Source organism: Phascolarctos cinereus, unplaced genomic scaffold, assembly GCF_003287225.1.
Source record: "Phascolarctos cinereus isolate Bilbo 61053 unplaced genomic scaffold, phaCin_HiC Scaffold_4;HRSCAF=312, whole genome shotgun sequence".
Lineage (NCBI taxonomy): Eukaryota > Metazoa > Chordata > Mammalia > Diprotodontia > Phascolarctidae > Phascolarctos > Phascolarctos cinereus.
This window is the reverse complement of record NW_027555847.1, coordinates 463,306,790-463,330,277: the sequence shown is the minus strand read 5'-3', so window position 1 is coordinate 463,330,277 and position 23,488 is coordinate 463,306,790. Positions and strand designations below refer to the sequence as shown.

The 23,488-nt window shown below is 37.6% G+C and overlaps 1 protein-coding gene across 1 annotated transcript in view; it reads left to right on the top strand.

Moving 5' to 3' along the window:
- Nucleotides 1–253: 253 nt before the first annotated feature.
- The window catches only part of CUNH8orf34 (chromosome unknown C8orf34 homolog), a 364,057-nt gene continuing 340,822 nt past the window's right edge, over nucleotides 254–23,488 (top strand). The window contains exon 1 of the mRNA XM_021002136.1: nucleotides 254–543. Coding sequence (XP_020857795.1) covers nucleotides 475–543 — 69 coding nt within the window. The 5' untranslated portion in view covers nucleotides 254–474. The remainder of the gene's footprint in view (nucleotides 544–23,488) is intronic.

Here is a 23,488-nt window from a genome sequence, read left to right as displayed (position 1 = left end):
GATGCCCGAAGGAAAGCGAAGAAACCCCTCTCTTTAATTGCCCGTCCTCTCAGGGTTGGCGTTTAGGGAAAGGAGTCGGGGGCGGGATGAAATGAATGAGTTGTTCCCTTGTAGACTGAGTTGCTGGAGTTAGCATCATTCCTGGGACTTCCTACTCGCCCCCCCATCTCAACCTCCCCCCCTCTCCGCTGCCCACGCTCCTCCCCGTGTTCCGTGTGTCTCCCTCCTTTCCTCCTCTCCCCCGTCTCTTCTCCCCGCCCCGCCAGCCGGCAGCCCGGCTGTGCTAGGAAAGGGCGGGCGCCGGCGTCTGCTGGGGTGGGTAAGAGCGAGAACGAGTGCGAGAGCGAGCCTGGCAGTGCCAGAGTCGGTGGCGGAGCCGGAGTCGGAGCCTGAGCAATCTCGGGGAATTTGGGGAGGGAGAGAGGACCAGGCACTCGGGAGAGGAGTGAATCCCTCCCAGTTCATGCACTCTCCATGGCGTCTCATCAGCAAACGAGGATCCAGGCTTACCTGGAGAAGAACAAAATAGGTCCCCTTTTTGAGGTAAGACTCTCTGGCAGGGGGGCTGAAGGATTCATCTTCAGACTAAAGAGGAGACATAAAAAAGAAACACAAATGGACATCTGGGAGAGTAGGAGGGAGAAAGACCAGGCAGAAGGGGGCGCCCGGGCCCTCCCAGGGTACCAAGGTATTTTGGTCAGGAACAGCTCCCAGGGCTGAGGATGCGGGCCAGGGTGTCGGGGCGGGTGTGTGTGTTGGGAGTAACTGTACTCAGGTTACCTGGGCTAAAGACGCCCCGGAGCAGGTGAGATCGGCAGGGTTTTGTCTTCAGGGCTGCGGGAGCGGGCCAGAGGAAGTTGAATCCGTCTTGGTGGTATGCCAAGCTGTCTTATTTGCTGTTATCCGCTTGCTGTCCCCCAATCACAAACACAGGTACCCTCACAAGCGGGCACCATCTCCCTCAACCCCCGCCCAAACACACACAAAGCACACACATGCACATGCTTGGTGTGCTCCTAATGTAATGCACACTCTCCCTCCCTACATTCAAAACTCTCTGGGTTTGTTGGATTTTGAAGGGAGGTGCGAAGGTGGCTGGATCGAGAACTGGAGAAAATACCACTTAGCATTATGGGGTGGCTTTAAAAAAAGACACTCTCACTCCAGCAAGGGGGACCAAAATGGGCCGGGCCGAGGAGAGAAACAATTCTACTGAATCTCAGATCGCTCGGGCGCGCGTGTGTGTATGTGTGTGTGTGTGTGTGTGTGTGTGTGTGTGTGTGTACGTACGTGTGTGTGTTTGTGTCTACACGGGGACGGGGAGAAAGGCAGTGGGAAACGCATATTTAGTTTAAAAGGGGGGTAGAATGAAGAAAGCCACTGCCCAGAAAGATGGGTCCAGGCAGAGAGAGAGCCGGCTGATGTGTGAGACAGAGGAAATTAAGCGAAGGAAAAGCGTCCCATCCGTTGCCAGGACACTGGGGGTGGGTGGGGAAGATAGCATTGGAGACTGCAGTCCCTAAGTCATTTCAGTGTATATGTTAAAGGAGGGGGGGAGGGCGGAGGAGCAGGCCGTGGCAGGGGACACACCACTTACCCCCACTCTTTTGGTAAGTCCCAGACTTCAGCCTCCCGGCTCCAGGCACACTCCTGGGAGAGACATGGGGAGGATGGTCTCTCTCACTAACCTACGTTAAAGCTCACACCTCCCGCAGCATCTCTGCTGCATCTGAAAAGGAAGCAGAAGCCGGCAACAGGGAGGCGTGTGCCCTGGTAATAATAGAGAGTAGAGCTGTCTCGCTGTTTCGTTGTGACTGAATTCAAACTAATGTGAGCTGCAGGGAAATGAATGCAGATTCCAGGGGAACTGGTGATTCCATCTGGGAGATGATTCACTTCCCTCTCTTTGGACCTCAGTTTCTTCATTTGTAAGATGAGGAGTTAGACTAAAATCCAATCACTTAAAAATCCCTTTCATCTCCAAACCTATGATTTTCAAAGTCTCTATGATCAATGATTTAGAAGCCCCCACCTCACCCCCTTTTAAGACTGGCAGGAGTAGTTTTAAAAGTGAAGGAGCTTTTTTAAATTTTCTTTAAATTGTCATAAAATGCAGAACTGCAGTAAGGTATATTCGCACATCACATAATCAAGATTTACAAGGAAGGGTGAATACTACTTGAAGCCCAAGTTATCTATCATTGTTCCTCTCTTTGAAAAAAAAATACCAGCATGATTCCAGCTGACCTGCATCACTATTTGAACAGGAGGTTGCTGGTCTAGCAATTGTCTTCATTTCCCCCTCCTTGGAAGAGGTAACAATTGAAAACACAACTGTGAGGGAATGGAGTTATTGATGCAGCTGTAATTCTTTTCTTGCCTTTAGTCTAATTATTGCATACAATGCATTATTTCATATGTTTGATTTTAAAGCATACTATTTGAATAGTCTTTCCACCAGCATAGCATGTAAGCGACATTTAAAGAACAGCTTAGTTTTATCTAAAAAAAGCAATTTTGTATTTTGTTAGCCATTCTCTTAGAATTCATTATGCTTTTAAAATAAGACGAAGAGAGTTTTCATTCTTTAAAAAAAATCTCTTTGTCATACAGATAAGTCACAAATGTAGATAGTGGATGATTACAGTGTTTGGCATTTATGTAAAACTGAGAAATACTGATGTGATGAAATAAATGTAATTGTACTTTTAAGTGCCTATTTTTCATCATTCAACATGTGATTCTAACTACAAAGTAAGCACTTGAATTGTTATTTGAAATAATAGTACATCAAAACCTTCACTAAATACCTACTTCATTTTATCCAAATGACCTCAAAAGTCCAGTTCAGCTCTAAGTTCTTTGATCTTATGATCTTATCAGTAATATCCCTTTACCTTTTCCCTCATTTTCTGGGTCCATATATGATGTGCATTTCTCCTAACTTGGACTTATTGAAGTGATCTTTTTTTCTGCAGTTGATAACACAATTGACTTTAAATCTTTAGGAGAAAAAAAATATGACCTCTGTTAGAAAGAATATCTGGACCTTGATCCTCTTGTAAGCCAGAACTCGGCTTTCAGAATGATAGAATTACAAATGCTTCACAGAATCACAGAAATGAGACCAGGAAGAAGACTACTAGGTTATAGTCCAGTTATTAACTCTTTGGTACAAGAAAGACAGTTGATAAAAAGCTATTTGTGTCATTGAGATCTTTGTCTAGCACCCGAATCAAAGCCCCTGAGTACTGGCGTGATTTTCCTCTTGCCAGTAACGTTGATTATGCTCTGTTCCTTTTATTCCTTTTCAAGGCTTTTATAGTCATTTGCTTGGATTTGGAAGATAAAGGTTCAAGATATCTTCATATTTTAATGTTGGGAATTTCAGTGATACTACTAACTGCTTAACCCTTATTTTCATTTTTGGGCTATTATAAATAAGCCTAGTTGAACAAAGAACTCTTTGATAGAATAGGATCATAATTTATAAGAATATCAAAGGTAGGATAGGCCTTAGATTATGGGAATTTTATAAAATTATCAATAATTTTCCTAACTAATGTTCTTAGTACAGCAAACAGATAAGTCATTTTTTTAATCTCTTTGGAATTGTGATCCCTTTTTTTGCCTTTCCTTCTCCACCCCAAGACTTTCTCTCATGAGACTGCTAGTTGGTGCAGTGGTTAGAACACTGGATGCAGTGTCAGGAAGCCAAGAATTTGAATCCTGCCTCAAGTCACTTAACCTCTGTCAACCCTTATTTGCATAATGGGGACTAATAATAGCACCTACCTCCTGGGGTTGTTTTGAGAATAAAATTAGATAATATTTGTAAAATGCTTTGCATACCTTAAACACTACATACTATCATTAATATCACTAAAGTGATAAACAGCATGCTTCTTTTGAAAATTAAATTGGATTTCAATGGATTTTGGTTTTAGGTCCTCCGGGGAGACAATTTGTGACTCCCTTGAAATGACTCGCAGTGCCCTGGGATATGACAAAGCAGTAGCTGAGAATTACTGTTTAGATTGTTGGGCGGTAATGCTTTACTACACAAATAAAAATTCAGAGATGACTGTCATTATTAGTGACTATTTTTTAATTAAATGTTTTGGAATAAGCAAAAACATGACTTTTGCTGTATTCCTGGAATTTCCAATCAAAATTGTAGTATTGTACAATTTTATTATAATATACTGTTCTGGGCTTTATGAAATTTTAACATCTTTAATACATTATTTTTCAGTGATCCTTATAATCATTGCTAAAGTTAACATAGTTTGAGTGTTCTTAAGACACAATGCTACTGAAGCACATTTTATTTTCTTTACTTTCCCTGGTACCAGTACTCTTTATAAGGGATTTCCTGAAGGTAGCAGGAGGAAATGATTATGCAAAGACTGCTCTTTACTGGAAGTGTTTAACATGGATGATCACTTGTCTCAAAAGTTGAAGATGACAATCAGAAAATGCTCTTTTCCCTGAAACCTGATCCAGCATTCATTTCTCTCTAGCTCAGCTCTATCTCCAATCCAGTACCTGTCTACCTCTGTCTTACCTTTCCTTCCCACCCTTGCCCTTGTTGTTCAGTTGTGTCTGACTCTGGAGTGATTTGCCATTTCCTTCTCCAGCTCATTTTACAGATGAGGAAACTGAGGCAAACAGGATTAAGCAACTTAATGGGGGTCATCCAGCTAGTAGGTATCTAAGGACAGATTTGAACTCATGAAGATGTGTCTTCCTGATTCCAAGCCCTGTGCTCCACCCATAACACCACCTAGCTACCCACCCCACCCTTGGGTACCACCAAGTCATCATTAATAATTCCCCTTCATCCTAGACTCTTCCTCTACCCTCTTTTCCTCTTCTTGTGCTCACAGGACTCTGCCTTCCTCTGAAGACATGATCCCTGACTATCCTCTCTAGTGCTAGATGCTCCTTCTCTAGTTTCCTGACACATCAGACCAGATGGAGTAGTATGCCCTTGTTACCCATGCCACTTCAATTCAGCCCTCTGCTGCCATCATTTAACAAGCTCTCTTTCTCAGAGGTTCACTCTATTTATTTATATTTCATATTCCAGGTCTTAATCACTCTTTCCTCCTTTCTTAAGGGATTCAGTATTTGGTTCAAGTCAGTACTTTCTTTTCTACTCCAAGCCCTGCTTTCAAACTTGGGTACTTCAATGTCCCCAGTGCCACAACCGGAGTTGGTACTTCAATAAATATTTGCTGAATTGATTTCTCTTCAAACAGCTAGGTATCTGTGTTCATTAAACTCTCTATTTCCTATTTATACATCTGGGCTCTGTTATTTTTCAGTCGTTTCCTGTTCTACCTTAGCTATTTCATAGGTTTGGCCATGTTGTTGTTGTTTGGGTCATTTCTAATTCTTTGTAGTCCCATTTAGGGTTTTCTTTTCCAGATCATTTTACAGATGAGGAAACTGATGCAAACAGGGTGAAGTAATTTACCCAGGGTCACACAGCTAGTAAGTGTCTGAAGCCAGGTTTGAACTCAGGAATACTATTCTTCCTGACTCCAGGCCTGGCATCCTATCCTCTGTGACACCTAGCTGCCCTTAGGATTGGTCATACTTTGGAACTGTAATCATCCTTAATTCCTTCTCTTTCATCTTCAGTATCTCCCTTTCAACTAGCTCTTTTTCTAGTTTTCTTCAAATATTCTCAGGTTCCCACACGCAGATTTTTTTTTTGGAGACTAAGTCTTCTCAACTAGGCTAGAAATGCAGCAGCCTGCTACTGATCATGCAGACGTTTGACCTGCTTCATTTCTGCCCTGAGCTGGTTCACCCCTCCTAAGGCAGCCTGGTGGCCCCATATTCCTGAGAGGTTTATCATATTGGCATCAGACTTCATGCAGCTACCTTGTGGGCTTTAGCCCTACTTACTGTAGCTCAAAATCCTGAAGTTCAAGCGATCCTCCTCCTTCAACCTTTTCCAGTGGTAGTGATTACATGTATGCACCACTGGACCCTGCTTTCTCTTTCTCTCTCTCTCTCTCTCTCTCTCTCTCTCTCTCTCTCTCTCTCTCTCTCTCTCTCTCCTCTCTCTCTCTCTCTCTCTCTCTTTCTCTCTCTTTTTAAAAACAGCAACAACAAAACCCTTTCATTTGACCCTGTATCCAATCTAAACATCACACTGTCTATCTCTTCTCTTTCACTGTTACACTCCTAGGAATCATCTATAGTCATTACTTCCACATTCTCTCTGACTACTTACCTGTCAGTTATTTGCAGTTTGACTTCTGATATGTATCTGCTGAAACAGTTTTCTCCTAGGTCACTAATGATCTCTATATTGCTAAATCTGAAGGCCTTTCCAAGTTTTCACATTTCTTGCCCATTTTGAAGTTTTTGATACTGATATCTTCATCCCTTTCCTGGAAACAGTCTCAGAATCTGTCTGGTCTGTCTGTCTCTTTCTCCCCCCTCCCCCCTTCTCTCTCTCTTACATACCTGACTGATGCCTGACTGCTTCCTCTCTGCTTTGCTGGGTCATCATTAATTCCCTGCCTACTAAGAATGTTTTTCCCTCCAGACCTTCTTATCTCTGATAATCTTATCTATTCTATTGCATTCAGTCATCTTTATTCAGATTTACATTTTCACAAATTTTCATTTACAAGCCTAATCTCTCTGCAGAAATGTAGTTCTAGGCTGATTACATGAATAAACTGTCTACCTGGATGTCCATTGGTATCTCAAATGAAAAATTTCCAAAACTGAAGTTATCTGCTCTACCCATAGTCTTGAATCATCCTTCACTCTTCCCTCTTATAATTTTCCTATATTCAATCCTTTACTTTATTCTGTCCTTTTTACTCTCATGGCATCTCTTGCATCTGTTTCTTGTTCACCTATGTGACCACCATCCTGGTTCAGGACCTCATTGCCTTATGCTTTTGGTCTCTCTTTTTCTAGCTGATACTCTCTCCAAAATATTAGTTTCAGTCCTGCCAAAATAATCTTCATGAGGCACATAATAATAGCTCTCTAAGGTTTGTAGAACACTTTACAAATATTATCTAATTTTCTCCTTACATAACCTGGGATGTCCATTCCATTATCTCATTTTATAGATGAAGAAACTGAGGCAAATAGAGGTTAAGTAACTTGCCCAGGATTACACAACTTGTGTCTGAGGCTAGATCCATGCTCCCGACCCAGAGCTCTATCAACTCTACCACCTAGTTGCCTCTGACATTTTTTATTTTGTCACTTACTTATTCCAATACTCCTCTATTGCCTCTAGAATTAAGTATAAGCTCCTCATTCTAGCATTTAAGGTCCATCAAAATATATCTGCAACCTACCAACCATTCTTCTTCATGTACTCCATGTTTCAGCCAAATTGAACTAGCTGCTCATTGGAACTAATATTCTACTTCAAGCTTGTGGACAAGCTATCCCCCATGTCTGAAGTACATTCCCTTCACATTTTCAGCCCATCAGAGTACTTATTTTCCTTCAAGATTCAGCTCAGAGAGTCATGTGATCAGAAAGATGGTGGAGTAGGTTTTTTTTTAACATAATTCTCCAATGTAATAAATTCAGAAGTTAAAGTGAATCAAATCTGTTGCAATTCAATTTCAGTCCATAAAACAATACTCTCCCATCCGACCCCTCATTCTGAGTATTGCCATCCCAAACAAACCCACAAGTTTGTTCAGCATGGGATAGTGAAAAGTGTGGTAAATTTTGAGTCAGAAAGATCTGTGCTCAAATCACACCTTCGACAATACTAGTGATGGGACCCAGGATAAATCACGTATTGTCTCTTTACCTCCATTCAATATTATAGTTGGCTAGGCCTGAATCAAGTTAATCTGGTAGCTCAGATTTGATATTGGAGTGAAATGAGATACTCATATTTGTAGAACATCTAACAGTTAGCAAAAGAGGTTTACTTAGCCAGAGCAAATGAAGGATATTTGATAACAATACAGCATTAATTTAATGGGACATAGGATTGTATTGATCATGCTGGTCTGCCATTCAGAAGAACAAGGAAGGAGATGATGATTCCTCTTGAATTGGCTTTTTTGTATTTATGCTACCAGGAAGCAAATTCAGGGCCCAGAAATTTACTTCTATAATTTACAATACTTAAAAACAAAAACAAAAATGGGGGAAAAAAACACCTAGCCTAGCTTATATGGCAGATAGTGCTCTTAGCATAGTCTGATAGTATGAAGTCTGCATATATACTCAAGAAAAGGTAGAAAACATTGATTCTGTGTAGTTACATAAAGAAGTAGGTAGTGCTGGGGGTGGGGGTGGGATTGAAGTCACTGGATGATATGGCAGAACAGAGAGGAAGAGAACTTCCATATTCAAAGTCAAGGGGACTTGAATCTCATTTTAGATCAGTCCTTTCTCTCCCCTCAGAGTATACTCTGGGTGGGGAACCAGTCAGGTCAGATTTTTAAAGTACAAAATTTTAGAAAGGGCTATCACATGCTAAATATTGTACTACGAACCAAAAGTGCCCAATGAAAAAGAGAATTCTGTGAATTTATTAAATCTCATGTTCTAAGAGCAAAAACAAAAACACTATTTGATAGTCCAAAATTAAAAAAAAAAGTTAAAGATTTAAAAGATCTTAGGAAGGAAATTAGATAATAAATTAGAACTCTCAAAAGAGAAATAATGAAGGAAAATAATAGAGTAGACAATTTATGAAATATGGTAGATAATCTCTTTGAGTAGTAGAGGCCCTAATAAAAGGAATGAGACATCTGGAACCTAAAACAAATGCTTAAGTGGACAGGGATTTGGCAGAAGTGAACTAAAATATATTGATATTAAAAGAACACATGAATTCTGTGGAATTCAAATGATCTTGAAAGTAATATGGGGGGCAGCTAGGTGGCGCAGTGCATAGAGCACCGCCCTGGATACAGGAGGACCTGAGTTCAAATCTGGCCTCAGACATAGAACACTTACTAGTTGTGGGACCCTGGGCATGTCACTTGACCCGCATTGCCCAACAGAAACAAAAAACAAACAACAAAAAAGAAAGATATGAAATTTAAGTATCATAGATGTCCTGGGGGAAAAAATAGGAAAAAAAAAAGAGTGGCTCTATAGATGCACTCTACTCTGGAGGTTGGCCAAGAATAAAGAGTAATTTCTTCAGTCTCTTATCAAGCATGGGAAGTTGTAGGAAAGTAGGGTAGAAACAGTAGAGGGAGAGGGAGAGGAGAATGGAAGTCAGATCATATCCTAGAAGGAGAAATGAAAGGGTTCCATTAAACATCTTTCCCTTGAAGGAGGTGGGAGTAGGGATTAGTATATGTCCATGGAAATAAACAGGAACCTCATAATGCGTGGTGTTTGGGGTCAAAGAGTGTAACAACATATCAGGTACACTGAGCAAGGATTGTACTTTCCAAGATTGCATCACATTGTATAAGAGGGTATATACTTATCCTGGAGAGGTATGACCACCTAAAGTGATGGGAGGAGGTGGGAGATACATAGATCCAGAGAAAGTATATATACTAGCTTTAGGAGTAGTTAATGATGCTGATAAGGCCGGAAGATAGGATAGGGCTCCTCGCTTAGGATAAACAATAATGACTTCTATATGTCCCTGCTCCTACCATGTAGACTGATATTTCTAGGAGTGGGGACATAGCAGAGGACCTATTATTAAGGGAAAAAAATAAAGAACAAATCAATCAATAAAGAAATTATTAAAAAGAAATTTGTATGAAGGGAAGGAGCAGTGACATATACAGAATGAAAATCAGTGGATGGAACAAAATTTATTATATACCAGGTGTTTAGAAAAATGTAGGAATTACGATATTTCTGCCAGAGAAAGCAAAAATAAAAATTCACAGTGAGATAATAGATAGAAGAGAGATAAGCAGGGGAAACTACATTATGCTTGAAGATGCCATGAATGATACCATTAAAACAATACTATTACTGAATTTATATTCCTCAAATATCATAGCAGCTAAATCCACAAAGGAAACTTTTTTTCAGAATTATAAAAACTAAGCATGTAGTAACACAATAATTATGGGAAAAGTTAATTTTTTCCCCAGAACTTGATAAATCTAATAGCTAAACCAAAAAGGGAAGTATGAAACTGAAGTAATTGTTGAGGTTAGATTTTAAAGTCTTATGGTATCTTCTTACTAGGAATATTAAAGAATAGTTAGGGGCAGCTGGGTTGCACAGTGAGGTAGAGCTCCAGCCTTGGAGTCAGGAGGACCTGAGTTCAAATCTGCCCTCAGGCATTTGACACTTAACTAGCTGTGTGACCCTGGGCAAGTCACTTAACCTTGATTGCCTCACCAAAAAGCAAAAAAAAAATATTTAAAGTTCTCAGCATCCTATGTTGCCTTTGCAAAAAGGAACCAGGTGATATGATACAAAATAATTATAACTCAGTATAAAGGAGGAGAAGTATTAAACATATCCTTTGCAGACCATAATTAAAAAAAAAGGTAATTAATTTAGGAAATACAAGGAAAAAAATCTAGATCTAAGGAGAGGCTTAATAATGACATCCTTAATGATGAGTTAGAGTAAATCATAAAATCAAATTATAAAACTTTGCTCATAGCAGTGAATTAACATGCTAATTATTTGGAGGGTGATGCTAAAGCAGTCCTTGGTAGAAAATTCTACCTTTAAAAACATATTAACAGAATAGAAAAGGCAAATGTTAAAGAACTGAGTAAGCAAGTCAAAGAACTAGAGAAACAATAATTTAACAAAACTAAATATAGAAGTAATTTGGAAAATTAGAGGATAATGATAAAATCATGAAAAAAATAGAATAAACACAATGGAAAACTAGACTTTAGAAAATACTAATGAAATAATAATCACTTAGCTAACCTGGTTTAAAAAAGTGAGGGAGAAACTAAAGTACCAAAATTTTTAAAAAATGAACAAAATGACTTCATGACACAAGGAAATTTTAAAAAAGATTTTAAAAATCAGAACCTACTGTACATGATCATATGAGAACAAAATCAAGAATTTAATAAAAATAAATAATTACTTACAAAAAATACCCAAATTAACAAAGTGAAGTTAGCCACAAAGGAAATGCCAAAGTATGTGCTGGAGATTGCAGGGAGAGACCTGATCTAGATATATTTACATGTGAATTAAGTACTTACACACATTATTTTTAAAAATTGTTATGTAACAAGTGTGGTCCTTATATACAAACCATGGGAGAATAAAATAGAGAAAGAGAACTAGAAACCAATAATGAGCATGGATGCAAAAAAATTTAAATAAAATTACAGCACAACAACTACCCTTACATACACATGTGTGTGTATACATACACACATATATATTTCATTTTATTCAAATGAGGATTATGTTAGGGATGCAAAGGTGGTACAAAATTAGGAAAACAATTAAAGTATTCTATAATGTTACAAACAAAACCAACCCAAACCACATTATTATATCAATAAATGCCAAAAAAGCCTTTGCCAAAATAGAGGTGATAAAGATTGGGCCTGTGATTTCCTTGGTATAGGATACTCTCTGTTGAGAAACTTATATTAACAATCTATATTGGCAGGACTTGAATTCAGTCTTCCTGGCTGTAAGTTCTTTTCTTGATCCACTACAACATACTACTTCTGATAGTGTCCAAAAATGTATATGTGCATATATGCGTGTATGTGTGTATGTATGCATGCATGCATGCATGCATATATAGACATACCAAAAATTAGTCTTTTTTACAAGGCAGAAGTACTAGAAGCTTTCCCCCAAAATACAATTTAAAGCAATAGTGCCTCTTCTCCCCACTATTAGTTTACATTACTCTGTAAATGCTGGCTGCAGCAATGACAAAAGAAATTAAGAAAGTGAAGGTATATACGTTGGCAAAGAGAAGAAAAAAAATCTCTATTTTCCAACAACATAGTGGTTTACTTAAAAAACTCCAGAAGATCAACACAGAAGCTAAGAGTGAATAGATTCAATTAAGTAGCAATATACAAATTAATTCCACAAAATCATTAGCATTTCTATAGAATAACAACAGTAAAAACCCTGTAAGAAATGATTGAAAAATCAGTGGAAAATAACTTCAAAATGTATACATGTTCAAATTGTGTAGATAATAAGTAGGAATTAATATGAAAAGACATACTCAAAACTTACATACAAGGGTGTCTTAGTGCATACAAGTCTTAGTGCAATAGTAAGTTATTTAGGCTTAAAACTACCCTAAAATTTTTGAGATAACCTGTATATACAACTGCAAATTACTCTAAAGGTCTAGAAGGCAAATAAGTCAACAAGCATTTATTAAATCAATAATTTTTTTTTTAATCAAGCACTTGCTCTGTGCTAGTTAGTCACTATTCTAAATGTCTACTGCCCATATATACACGCACACATTTACAAAGGCTAGTCATCAGTCATATTTAGGTGGTGCCAGCATAATTAAAACATGATGCTACCTAAATTAATTTATATATTTAGTGACCTATTACTATGTTACTTGATAGAGCTAGTTAAAATAATAATACAATTCATTTGAGGGGGTAAAATGTCTAAAATCTCTTAAGTGAAATGATGAAAAAGGAGTAACAAAAGATTCAGGACTTCACATTACATCATTAAGAAGTGATCACTCAGATTACTTGGTACAGATTAAAAATAGAAAAAAAAATCAATGATGTCCTAAACAAGAATCAGAAAGAATCGAATTCAGCAATCTAATGTTCCATGAATTAAAGATTATATCTATCTGGGGAAGACTCCATATTTGATTAAAAACTTCCAAGCAAACTGGGAAGCATTTTGACAAACAATTGGTTTAGATCAGCAACTTACACCATATACCACAATAAGTTACAAAGTGATATAAATACATACATATACATACATAGACACATACACGTATGAACTAGGGGCAGCGAAATGGCACAGTGGATGGAGCATAGGGCCTAGAGTCAGGGAGATCTGAGTTCAAATCTGGCCTCAGACATTTACTAGGTGTATGACCCTGGGCAAATCACTTAACCCTGTTTGCCTCAGTTTCCTCATCTGTAAAATGATCTAGAGAAAGAACTAGCAAACCATTCTGTTATCTTTGACAAGATAACACCAAATGGGGTCAGGAAGAGTTGGACACGACTGAAATGACTAAACATCAACAATAATGTATATATGTGTCTAAAATGACTTTCCCTTGATCCTGTGTGTTAGGCTGCAGGAAAGGAGAATATAAGGAAGCTAAGCCGGGGCTTGGCAGAAAAGAATCTAGACAAGCTGTATCAAAGATGCCCAAACCTTCTTTTGAGGTGAAGAGAACAAATAACAGACAGTAGTATGTGTCCCCTTGGGATTGGACACATGAAAGAGGTATGTTTGATTAGTAAAAGATGGATTAAAAAAATAACCAAACCATTGTATATGATGTGGTATCAATATGAGGGAAAATAGGAGTGAGTCAATTAAGCTTTGGCATTTGTAGAACTTTAATGTGATTCGAAAGAGTGAGGGTGACTTGGAAATATTGGTTTAGCAGGAAAGTTTGGGACCGAGTGGTTCAAGCGCACAGATGGCAGAGCACATGTGGAAGGGTAGGAATTATGGAGGAGAGGCATTATGGATCATATTATACTTGGGCTGACTAAATATATATGCTTGGCTATAGTCCGAAAAACAAGATGAAAATATATTAAACAATCCTCACAAATGATAAAGATTTATATATTGTTTATATTTGTGTTACTCATAATTTAATACATGTACTTAGTGCTTAATCAATGTTTGCTGATGTTGAAATACATAAAAATCCATGGTTAAATTATGCCTTAATGGAAATAAATTAGACCAATGTATATTCTATCTGATCAACAAAATAAGCCATTTCTTTGCCTTTTCATCTCATAACTCCTACTTAAGTTTTCTATAGAGGCTCACTTTAACTCACTGCTCTAATCTGAGCCTTTTAACTGATCCTCTTTCCTTTTTTTTCATATCTATAGATCTGACACTGCTTCTTCTCTCAGATGAGATCAATTTTATTTCTAGGCAGAATGAATATAAAGAGCTATGGGTTAGCGGTATGGTCTCAATATTGTTGGCTTCCTGATGGTATGCTCCTGAGTTTGGTAATGCTAAACAACTGGATTTCTAACTCGTTATTTCCAATTTCTTTGTGATTCTCTGCCTTGTACCTCATTTTTCTCTGACTGGATTCTTGTCATGTCCCACACCTAGATTCTGACTAGTACCTCTATTCCCCAATAACTAAGTTCCCTGCTCTGTACTGCATTTCCTAAGTTATTGGGCCCTGCACTCAACTCTGTATTCTTCCCAGCAACTTGAGTTCCTGCTAGACATGCTAATACCCCAGATATTGTATTAAACAACCCCCATCACATTTTTCTGTAACTGAGAACCACCTATGGTTTATCACGTGAGCCTCTGATTACTTGCTCTATACCTACTTGGGTACCCTAGATCTGAGATTTGGTTTGGAATTTTTATTAATGATATTTTTTACTCATCTTACCTTTGTCCTTGTGAACCGGTCTCTTTATTTAGGATTGACCTTCAGACACGTATTCCCACATGCCTGAACTCTGGCCTTTATCCCTTGTTCAGACACTCTGAGTTTTTCTGGACTTCCATTCTCAGATTTCCCTGATCTAGTCTATTACATAATCTTCCAAAGTACATTCGATACTTTCTGATTTCTGTTTTTGCGGCCCACTATTATGAAAGTTATTTTTAATGGAGCCATCACTGAGGAAGGTAAAAGAGCTGAGATCCAGAGTGAATTATGCTCTGTCTTCAAAATACATGAGCGTGCGTGCACACATACACACACATCAATGTATTATATATCAGATGAAATCTTGTTAAATTAAACATTAAGGGCTTTCCTGAAGAGTAGGGTTGGTGTAGAAAGAGGTCACAATAGAACAATATTCAATCTGAGAGATAAGAAGAGATAGAGGAAGAAAAGAGAGTAACTGTAGTCTCCCATACATCTTTTTGTCCATTTTTATTAGTTCCTGGTAGATCCAACCTCTTTCTACCTAATATTGCCCTGAAATACTCCAGCTATTTAACCCACACACACCAGAAAAGCCTGTTTTAAATAGAAAATTTGGATCTATTTCAGGAACAACAGTAAGACTTTCTTTCTTTCTTTTAGTAAAGGGTTAATTTCTGCACTTTAATATGAACTATGTTTATAAGCTCTTGCAAATCTTTGTATCATGGCAACTTTAACACAGTTACTTCTGCCCTATTTAAAATCATATCATTCTTGATTTCAAAATTTAAGTATTATTATGGTTAGTCTTTCTTCCTTGGAGACCAAAAGCATTGCAATTTGGAATGAAGTGAATTTTATGCTGAAGAATACCCAATTATAATCTGGAAGAACATTTAATTAAAGGATAGATGAAACCTTAAAAGATCTAGTACTGTTTTAATCCTTAGGTTTTGTGAACATAATTAGTGTATGGAAAGGAATTTTTAGAAGAAGTTTAAACATTATTATCCTTTTGTATTGTCATTTGAATAAATTGCTTAGGAATTGGGAGCAGGAGAGGGAGAAACTGAGTTTCTTTTTTTAATAAAAGGATTTGTTCTGTGAAGTTTGGATTCAGTCGAATGGCTGCACTTGAGGACCTAGAGGGCCATATGTGGCCTCGAGGCTGCAAGTTCCCCGCCCCTGGCTAGCTTAAAGAGAAACCAAGATATGAGCATTCACCATTTATAGTACATCCAAATCAGCATCTCGGGGCCAAGAACAGGGGACTTGAGTTATTGTAGTCAGATCTCTACAGACCATAAAAGGCATAAGACCCTATCGTTTCCATGTCCAGGCTCATTTTTGGTGACTGGTGGTATTGGCAAAGGGTAAGAGCTTTGTTTTTCATTAAGGATGAGATGCTTTAGGCCCATTGGTTTTGACGCTACCCTCTATTTGCATAATTTTCAGTCCCGTATCCCAGGGTAGTTGACAGCATTTTGCAGAATTTCTCCCTTTTCTCCTTGAACAAAGTTGATTTTGCTTTGAATTGTACTCAGGCTAAGTGTAAATAGAAAGATGTCCCCTTTTTAGGTATTCCTTTTCATCTCTTTTTACTTCAGACATAATAACCAGAATTACCTTTTATTAGTGAATCAAGAAGATCTTAATTTAGAAAGTTCATGGTCATCCACTGCATTCCAGGCCATCACCAGTTGTCTTGACTTTTGTCTTGACACTGGACTTTGATGACTCTGGAGGAGAGAGTGAAGCTGAGGACTTTTCTCAACTATGCCTCACTTAAATCCAATTCATGCACAAGTCAAGACATCACCCTTGTGATGTCATTGATTCTTTCTGAGAAAAAAGGACAAAGGACAACAAATCAGCAGCTGTGAAAAGTAAGCAGTTTAGAACGGTATACCTACTAGTGTCTCAGCAGCCATTTTGGAGCAAATGATGAAGTATTATAAGGGGGCAAGGAGATAGGGAAGAGAAACAAAGATTTGTTTGAGTAACTTAGATTATTTTTTGTCACTGACGTTATATTATTTGCTGTTTTGAAGATAAACATTTTATATTATGAATAAATGTTTTATTTATTTAGTGTAAATATTTATATTGTGAATATCTATCTATTTAGGACAAATATTTTATATTATGAATAAGAATTTACAAAATATATAAAATCAGGGAATGATTATTTGCTTGGCAAAAGGATTCACCCATTAAATGGTTTTAATTTTTTTTTAAATATCTACTACTTTATTGAACAGCTTTACAGATGATTAAGAGAGCAGAGATGAACATTCTCTTGGGAAGCAAGAAACTTAAAGCTAAAGTTCTGACTGAAGATCAATCAAACAGAGAAATGGAAGGAACAGGATTTGAGGTCAATGTTCCCTAGCTTCAAAGGCTGACTCTGCCACTTAACTTGTTCTATGAACTTGGCCAAATTATTTAATCTTTATGGGCCTTAGTTTTTTTTTTTAATCTGTAAAATGAAGTTCTTTCTTGTTCTAGATCCTATGATCCAGAAAGAATGATAAAACGTCTCTGAAACTCCAAATACAGCACAGAGAATATGTGAATAAGCTATGTTTACAGACACTGTGGTATCGACAGAAAACTGGCCTTAGAGTTAGGAATCAGTTAGCCAAGAAGTATTTATGATGTACCTACTGTATGCTAGGCACTTTGCTAGGTGATACTAGGACAGAATGAAACAATCCTTATTTACAAGTAGCTTATATTCCAAATGTGGTCTGGGGGAGGCATAACAACTGTATATAAAATATGTACAACTTAGATATAAAATTAATTACATATAAAATTAATAAATACAAATTTCAGAAATCAGTTACATATTAGGTAGCTTGGTAGGGAGGACATTAGCAATGAAAGGGTTGAGGAAAAGCTTCATGAGGAAGATGACATCTAATCTACATCTTAAAGAAAGAGAGGGACTCTTCAAAGCAGAAGTAAGAGACAGCATTCCACGAATGGGGAATAGCAAGTAGAAAGGCATAGAAAGAGGAAATGGAGTGTCACGGAGAAGAAGCAGAGAGAAGGCCAATTTGGGTGCATAGAAGAGTGCAGGATGGGTAGTAATAAGTACAGGAGGAAAAGTAATGAGGCTAGACAAATAGCTTGGGAGCAGTTGTGTAAAGTTTTAAAAGCTATACAGAAGAGTTTATATTTTATCCTAGAGGCAATAGGAAACAACCAGGATCACTTGGGTCAGAGAGTCACATGGTCATATCTGTGCTTCAGGAATATTACTTTGGCCGCTATCTCTAGGTTGGCCTGGAGTAAAGAGAGACTTGAGGTAGGAGAAGAATTAAGAGACTGGTAGAATAATCTAAATGAGACATGATGAAGTCACGATTAAAATGGTAACTATGTGGAAGCTGTGTGGTGGAAGGAAGAGTTGGTACAGTAGATGTTATGAATGTAGAAACTGCAAGATTTGCTCACTGATTGAATATGCAGGACGAGGGAAAGTGAGGATGGAAGGGAAATCTTGAAATTACGAACATGAGACCCTGGAAGGATGGTGGTACCTTCAACAGAAATAGGGAAGTTAGAAAGTAAGTTCAAATCAGTCCTCTGTGTCATACTGAACATGTCACCCTGGGCAAGTTATTTAATCTCAGTGCCCTAGTCAGCTCTGCTAAGATGGTTAAGTGCTGGAGCAGGTAGTGGTCTACATTGGGGAAAGGGAATTTTTCACTAGAAATTCCATATAATAATGAAAGCATAGATCTAGCCTAAAACACAAAACAAATTAGGTTAACACAGTGTTTAGAAACATATCTTTTGCATATATCATTAAATTTTGTCTATGCTAGAGAAGCACAAGTTTTTGGCAAGTACTGTAAGCTGGAAAAGCTTGGAGTCCTAGCTGAAAACAGCCTATGTGTCTAGCTGAGGACCTGCTTATATAAGTATGAAGAGACTCATAAGTAGAAGGCTGGCTATGATCAGGGAATGATAGGTCTTTTGTTTTTGGCTTTAATGTTGCCATAGAAACCCTTATAATAATCTGTTAAAGTAGCAGATCTCAAACTTTTTGGCCTCAGAACTCCTTTACACTTTAAAAGAATACTTAAATTATGAAAAAAATAAATATTTCCACAACACAGTAGAATAAAAAAAGATGATTTCACTTCAAACTGTGAATCTATTATTATGTACAACGTACTATTCCTTTTAAACATATAATAAAATTATCACGTAACTTTCTTTCCCCCCCCTTTTTATTCCTTCCCCATCTACCCTAGACATGGCTACCATTACACACACACACACACACACACACACACACACACACACACATATATATATACACACACACACATATACATATTTATGTAAAATCATTCTATATATACTTCTATTTATCACTTCTTTCTCTGGATGCAGATAGCATCTTCCTTTACACATTTAAACATTGCTGAGGACCCCAAAGACCTTCTATGCGGGAATATATCTATCTGTCTGTCTGTCTATCTATCTACTATCCATATATACTCACATATATATATATATATTATATATATATACATTTATTTATACACATATCTCTAATGTGTGCATCAATATTCACTATATTTGAGATAAAAATATCTTAGTGTTATTATGAAAATAGGTTTGACCTCACAAAACCCCCTGAAAGTCTGAGACCCCCAAGTGACTCCAGACCACATTTAAAGTACTCAGACCACTATATTAAGATATCAAGGAGTTTTATTCTGTATTGGTGGAGAGAATGTTCGTGCCTTTGAAGTCACAGATCTTTCAAAGTATAGAATTAATTATTTACTCAAAACTTTTGTAATCTAGGCAAATTAAATGCCTCAATATTCATTAAAGTTTTAAATTACTTTGACCATGCTGTCAAAATTTTAAGGAAATTTTAGATGTTATTTACTGAATCCCATTGCATATAGGTTCCTAACCAAAATGTTTTAAAATGATTTTCAAAGATTTTGAGATTATGAAATAGTCTTAAAACTGTAATGAATTTTATATTTTTCAAATGGCAATAGTGTTATCCCCATTATTTAATTTATTTCCCCCCTTAGTTATTTTCTCATGAAATTTAGTTGTTAAATTTTTAGTTACATATTTCCACATGATTGAAAAAGGAAATGAGCCAGTCACGTACATCAGAGGAAAGATAACTGATAGACCCTCAGTGTGCTCTATTGGTCATACAATGTCAATAGACCAAGAGGAATGGTCTCTTTGGAGGATTACAGAAAAGTGTGGACAAACATTGAGAAGAAGCTATGGATGAGTTATAGTCTGTCCTATTGGAGGGAGCATCCACAGTAGTGAACTCACAGATCCCACTGAAATATTAGAATCCTTTTCTAAGACATTTGTGATGTTATTCACCTGTTCAAAGTCTCCAGCACCTCCCATTGTCCTTGGGATAAAGTACAAAAACTGACAGACCAGTTTTCGACAATCATCCAATAATCCCTCTCTCTTGAAACCCTTTAGTCAATGGGTCTGTGATCCACTACCTATGTACTCTTCTGCTTCTGTGCTTTTGTTAATACTGTTCTTCATAATCTCAAATTCCTTCAATCAATCAACAACAATTAATAAGCTCCTGGCAAGTTCCAAACACAATGCTAGTTATTGGAGATATAAAGACAAAAGTGAAATGGGCCCTGTCCTCAAGGAGCATACAGGCGGTGGGGAAAAAATGTGCACATACAAAATTTATACAAAATAAAAACAAGATAATTTTAAGGGAAGAATCACTAGCAGCTGGGAATGGGAGATGAGGAAAGATCTCATGCATAGGGTAAAATTAGAGTTCAATTTTGAAGGAAACTAGCGACTCTGAGAGGAGAGGGTGAGGAGCAAGGGCGTTCCAGGCATGGGAATAACCTGAGCAAAGACTGGGAAATGAAAGATGGAGTATCTTGTGTCAGGAGTAGCAAGAAGGTGAACAAGGCTCAGCCAAAAATGTGTGTGAGGAGAAGTGATGCTTAATAAGGCTGGAAAGGTAAGATGGAGCCAAGTTGTGAGGGACTTTATATTTACTGAGGAGTTTGTATTTGACCCTAGAGGCAATAGGAAGCCAGTGGATTTTTTTTGAGTAGGAGAATGACATGGCCAAATATACACTTGGGAAAAATTAGTTTGACTTCTGTGTGCAGGATGAAAAGGAAAAGAGATGAGGAGTCAGAGAGACCAAGAGAGCCTGAACTGGGAGAGAGTGTCACTATATGAGTAGCTGGAAGGGGATGTATTGGAGAAATGTGGAAAAGAAATGACGAGATCTGAAAGCTGATTGGATCAATGAAATGAGGGAGAGGGAAGATTCTAGGATAGCACCAATGTTGCAAACACAAATGACAAGTGTATGTTGCTACCAATATTAATAGGCCTAGAGTTCAGAAGAACAGCTGGTTTGGAGGAAAAAATAATGTAATGAGATTATAATGCGGATCTGCTCTTTTTTTTTTTTTTGGCTAGGCAATGGGGTTAAGTTACTTGACCAGGGTCATACAGCTGGTAAGTGTCAAGTGTCTAAGGCTGGATTTGAACTCATGTCCTCCTCAGTCCAGGGCTGATGCTCTACCCATTGAGCCACCTAGCCACCCCTGCAGATCTGCTCATTCTATGTGATTCACTCCTCCATGAAAATAAAAAGGGAAGGACAGTACTTGATAGCCATTACCCCCAGAATCTAGAACTTACCCACCGAGCGCTTCCTGCAGACACCAAGGGATGATTGAATAGGAAGGGTTTGGGACACAGAGTAATAGGTAGGGATTTTGCCTACTTAGCTACTGCAAGTGCCCAGGCTACAGTTAGGGTTGTGTTTGTTCTTCATTATGGAAGAGGACCATGACATCAGGAAGATGATGCCATGACTAGCAAGTGAATTGGATTTAAGTGAAAGAGGGCTGTGCAAGGTCAGTAGCCTCACTTTCTCCTCTGGAGCCTTCTGGGTCCAGTGGCAAGATATTGATCAGGATGACTGGAAATGGCCCTGGATGCAGTGGGAGATACAGCAACCAATGCCTGGGGCAACCAAGAAATGAGACAGAGTGGAGTAGTATTGAGTCATAATAGGGGAAAGAGATAGTGAATTGTTTTGGAAAGAAGCCCACTTTTTCTCAGGGAGGAAAGAATTTAACTTACCTCTGCACCTTCTGATTGGTTGATCACAGACTTCTTGAGATCATTCTACAAAAGCCTTGGAATCATATCATAGCCCCTTGGTTGTACATAGTTGCCTCTTTCTACTTTGGAAACCACTATTTTAAACGGCTTGGGTTTGTAAAGCAAACATATAATTCCCCTTTCCCATCACCACACCCTGATTTTTGTTTATGACTGCCTCCCTCTTCTACTCTGCCTATGGTCTGAGAATGTGCTCAATAATTTGCATACTTTCACTAGAGCTTTAACTTGACATCAAGAGTTTCTAGTTGTTTGTTTTTTAAGAGGGCTGTTAAAACAATTTTAGTATTTGATGAGTAATGATTCAATTTCCATATCCTCTTAGAGGGAACAAATGTTCTGTTTTTACTGAATAGTAGGGATAGCTCATTCAAGATATGTTTGCATTAATGAGGTTTTAGCATTTCCCTTTATAATAAAGTAAGATACCTTTAAAAATCAATGCCTAAAGAAGATTAGTTCTCTAGAAACAATGCATAGGAATAAACCAGTGGAAACCTGGTAAAGGAAAAAGAAGAAATGGTTAATACATGGTGGTTTTGTAGTTACTGGCAGTCCTTAAAAAACACTGTGAAAATGGATTTTTAAAATTACGAGAACTATCTGGTCCTGAGCGTCTTAGCATAGAACACATGTACAATTTCAGATTGTAATTGCTTCTGTGATATAAACCAGTGAATTTTTAAAAAATATATAGCCTTAAGGCTAGTACTTAAACCTGCAGAGCTTATACACATTGCCTCAAATTAGTGGTAACAGTCAACATTCAGGCACAGTTGTTGATTGGTACTTTGAAACAATAAATTGATTTATGTGGTATGAACCACTTATTGTAAGATTTATGCAGATATTCATTTTAAATATTGTTTTATATATGTGTACATATAGTGTCTCTATATATAATGTATATATACATGTAAATATATATATGTAGATATGTATATGTACATATATACACTCTCAATACTTCTATACACTGGAAAATGTAGGATCATTTTGGTCATTTTATGTTTTTAATAGTGTAGTTCAATGCTTTTTCAAGTGCCTTTCATTTTAATTATTTGTTACATTTCCAGTTCATAAAACATAACCATCATGCATTTATAATATCCATATGGAATCAAATCACCTCAAGGTTAACGAATATATTCAACTTATTAACAGTGATTTACTAAACCCCCAATCAGCTTACTGTGGCAATCTCCAATATGATAAAAATTAAAGTTAGGCAGAAGAAAATGATCACATATTGAGGGATCAGAGAAAACTCTAGGTCTCTTAAATATTTACATAGATCTGGGATATCATTAACTTGAATGTTCCCCCAATGATGTAGGTCACGATGCATTGATGCCTGCCCATCCTGGATGACTGTGGTTCATGCCTTCCCACAAATTTGCCACGGGGAATCCAGTTGATATGGAGGTTTTCTTTGTTTTTTTTTTTCTTGAGATTGTGGAGATATTAGTAGACCGTTCAGTCTATCCATCTGTTAACCATACTAACTACATTAGCAATAGTTCAGTTGGCCATTGGTGCAATTAGCTCCCAGTCTTAACCAATTCAGCCTGCGTGTAATCTGTGATAGTATTGTGGCATGAACATGACCTCTACATGGACCTTATGCTTAAATGGCCACCTCTTCACCCCATTCATTGCTCTGCCACTCAGTTCTGGAAGTAGTATTCTTTATTACTTTTTGATTCTATGATTTATTTATCCATTCAAGCCTCAATATCTTCCTCTAAT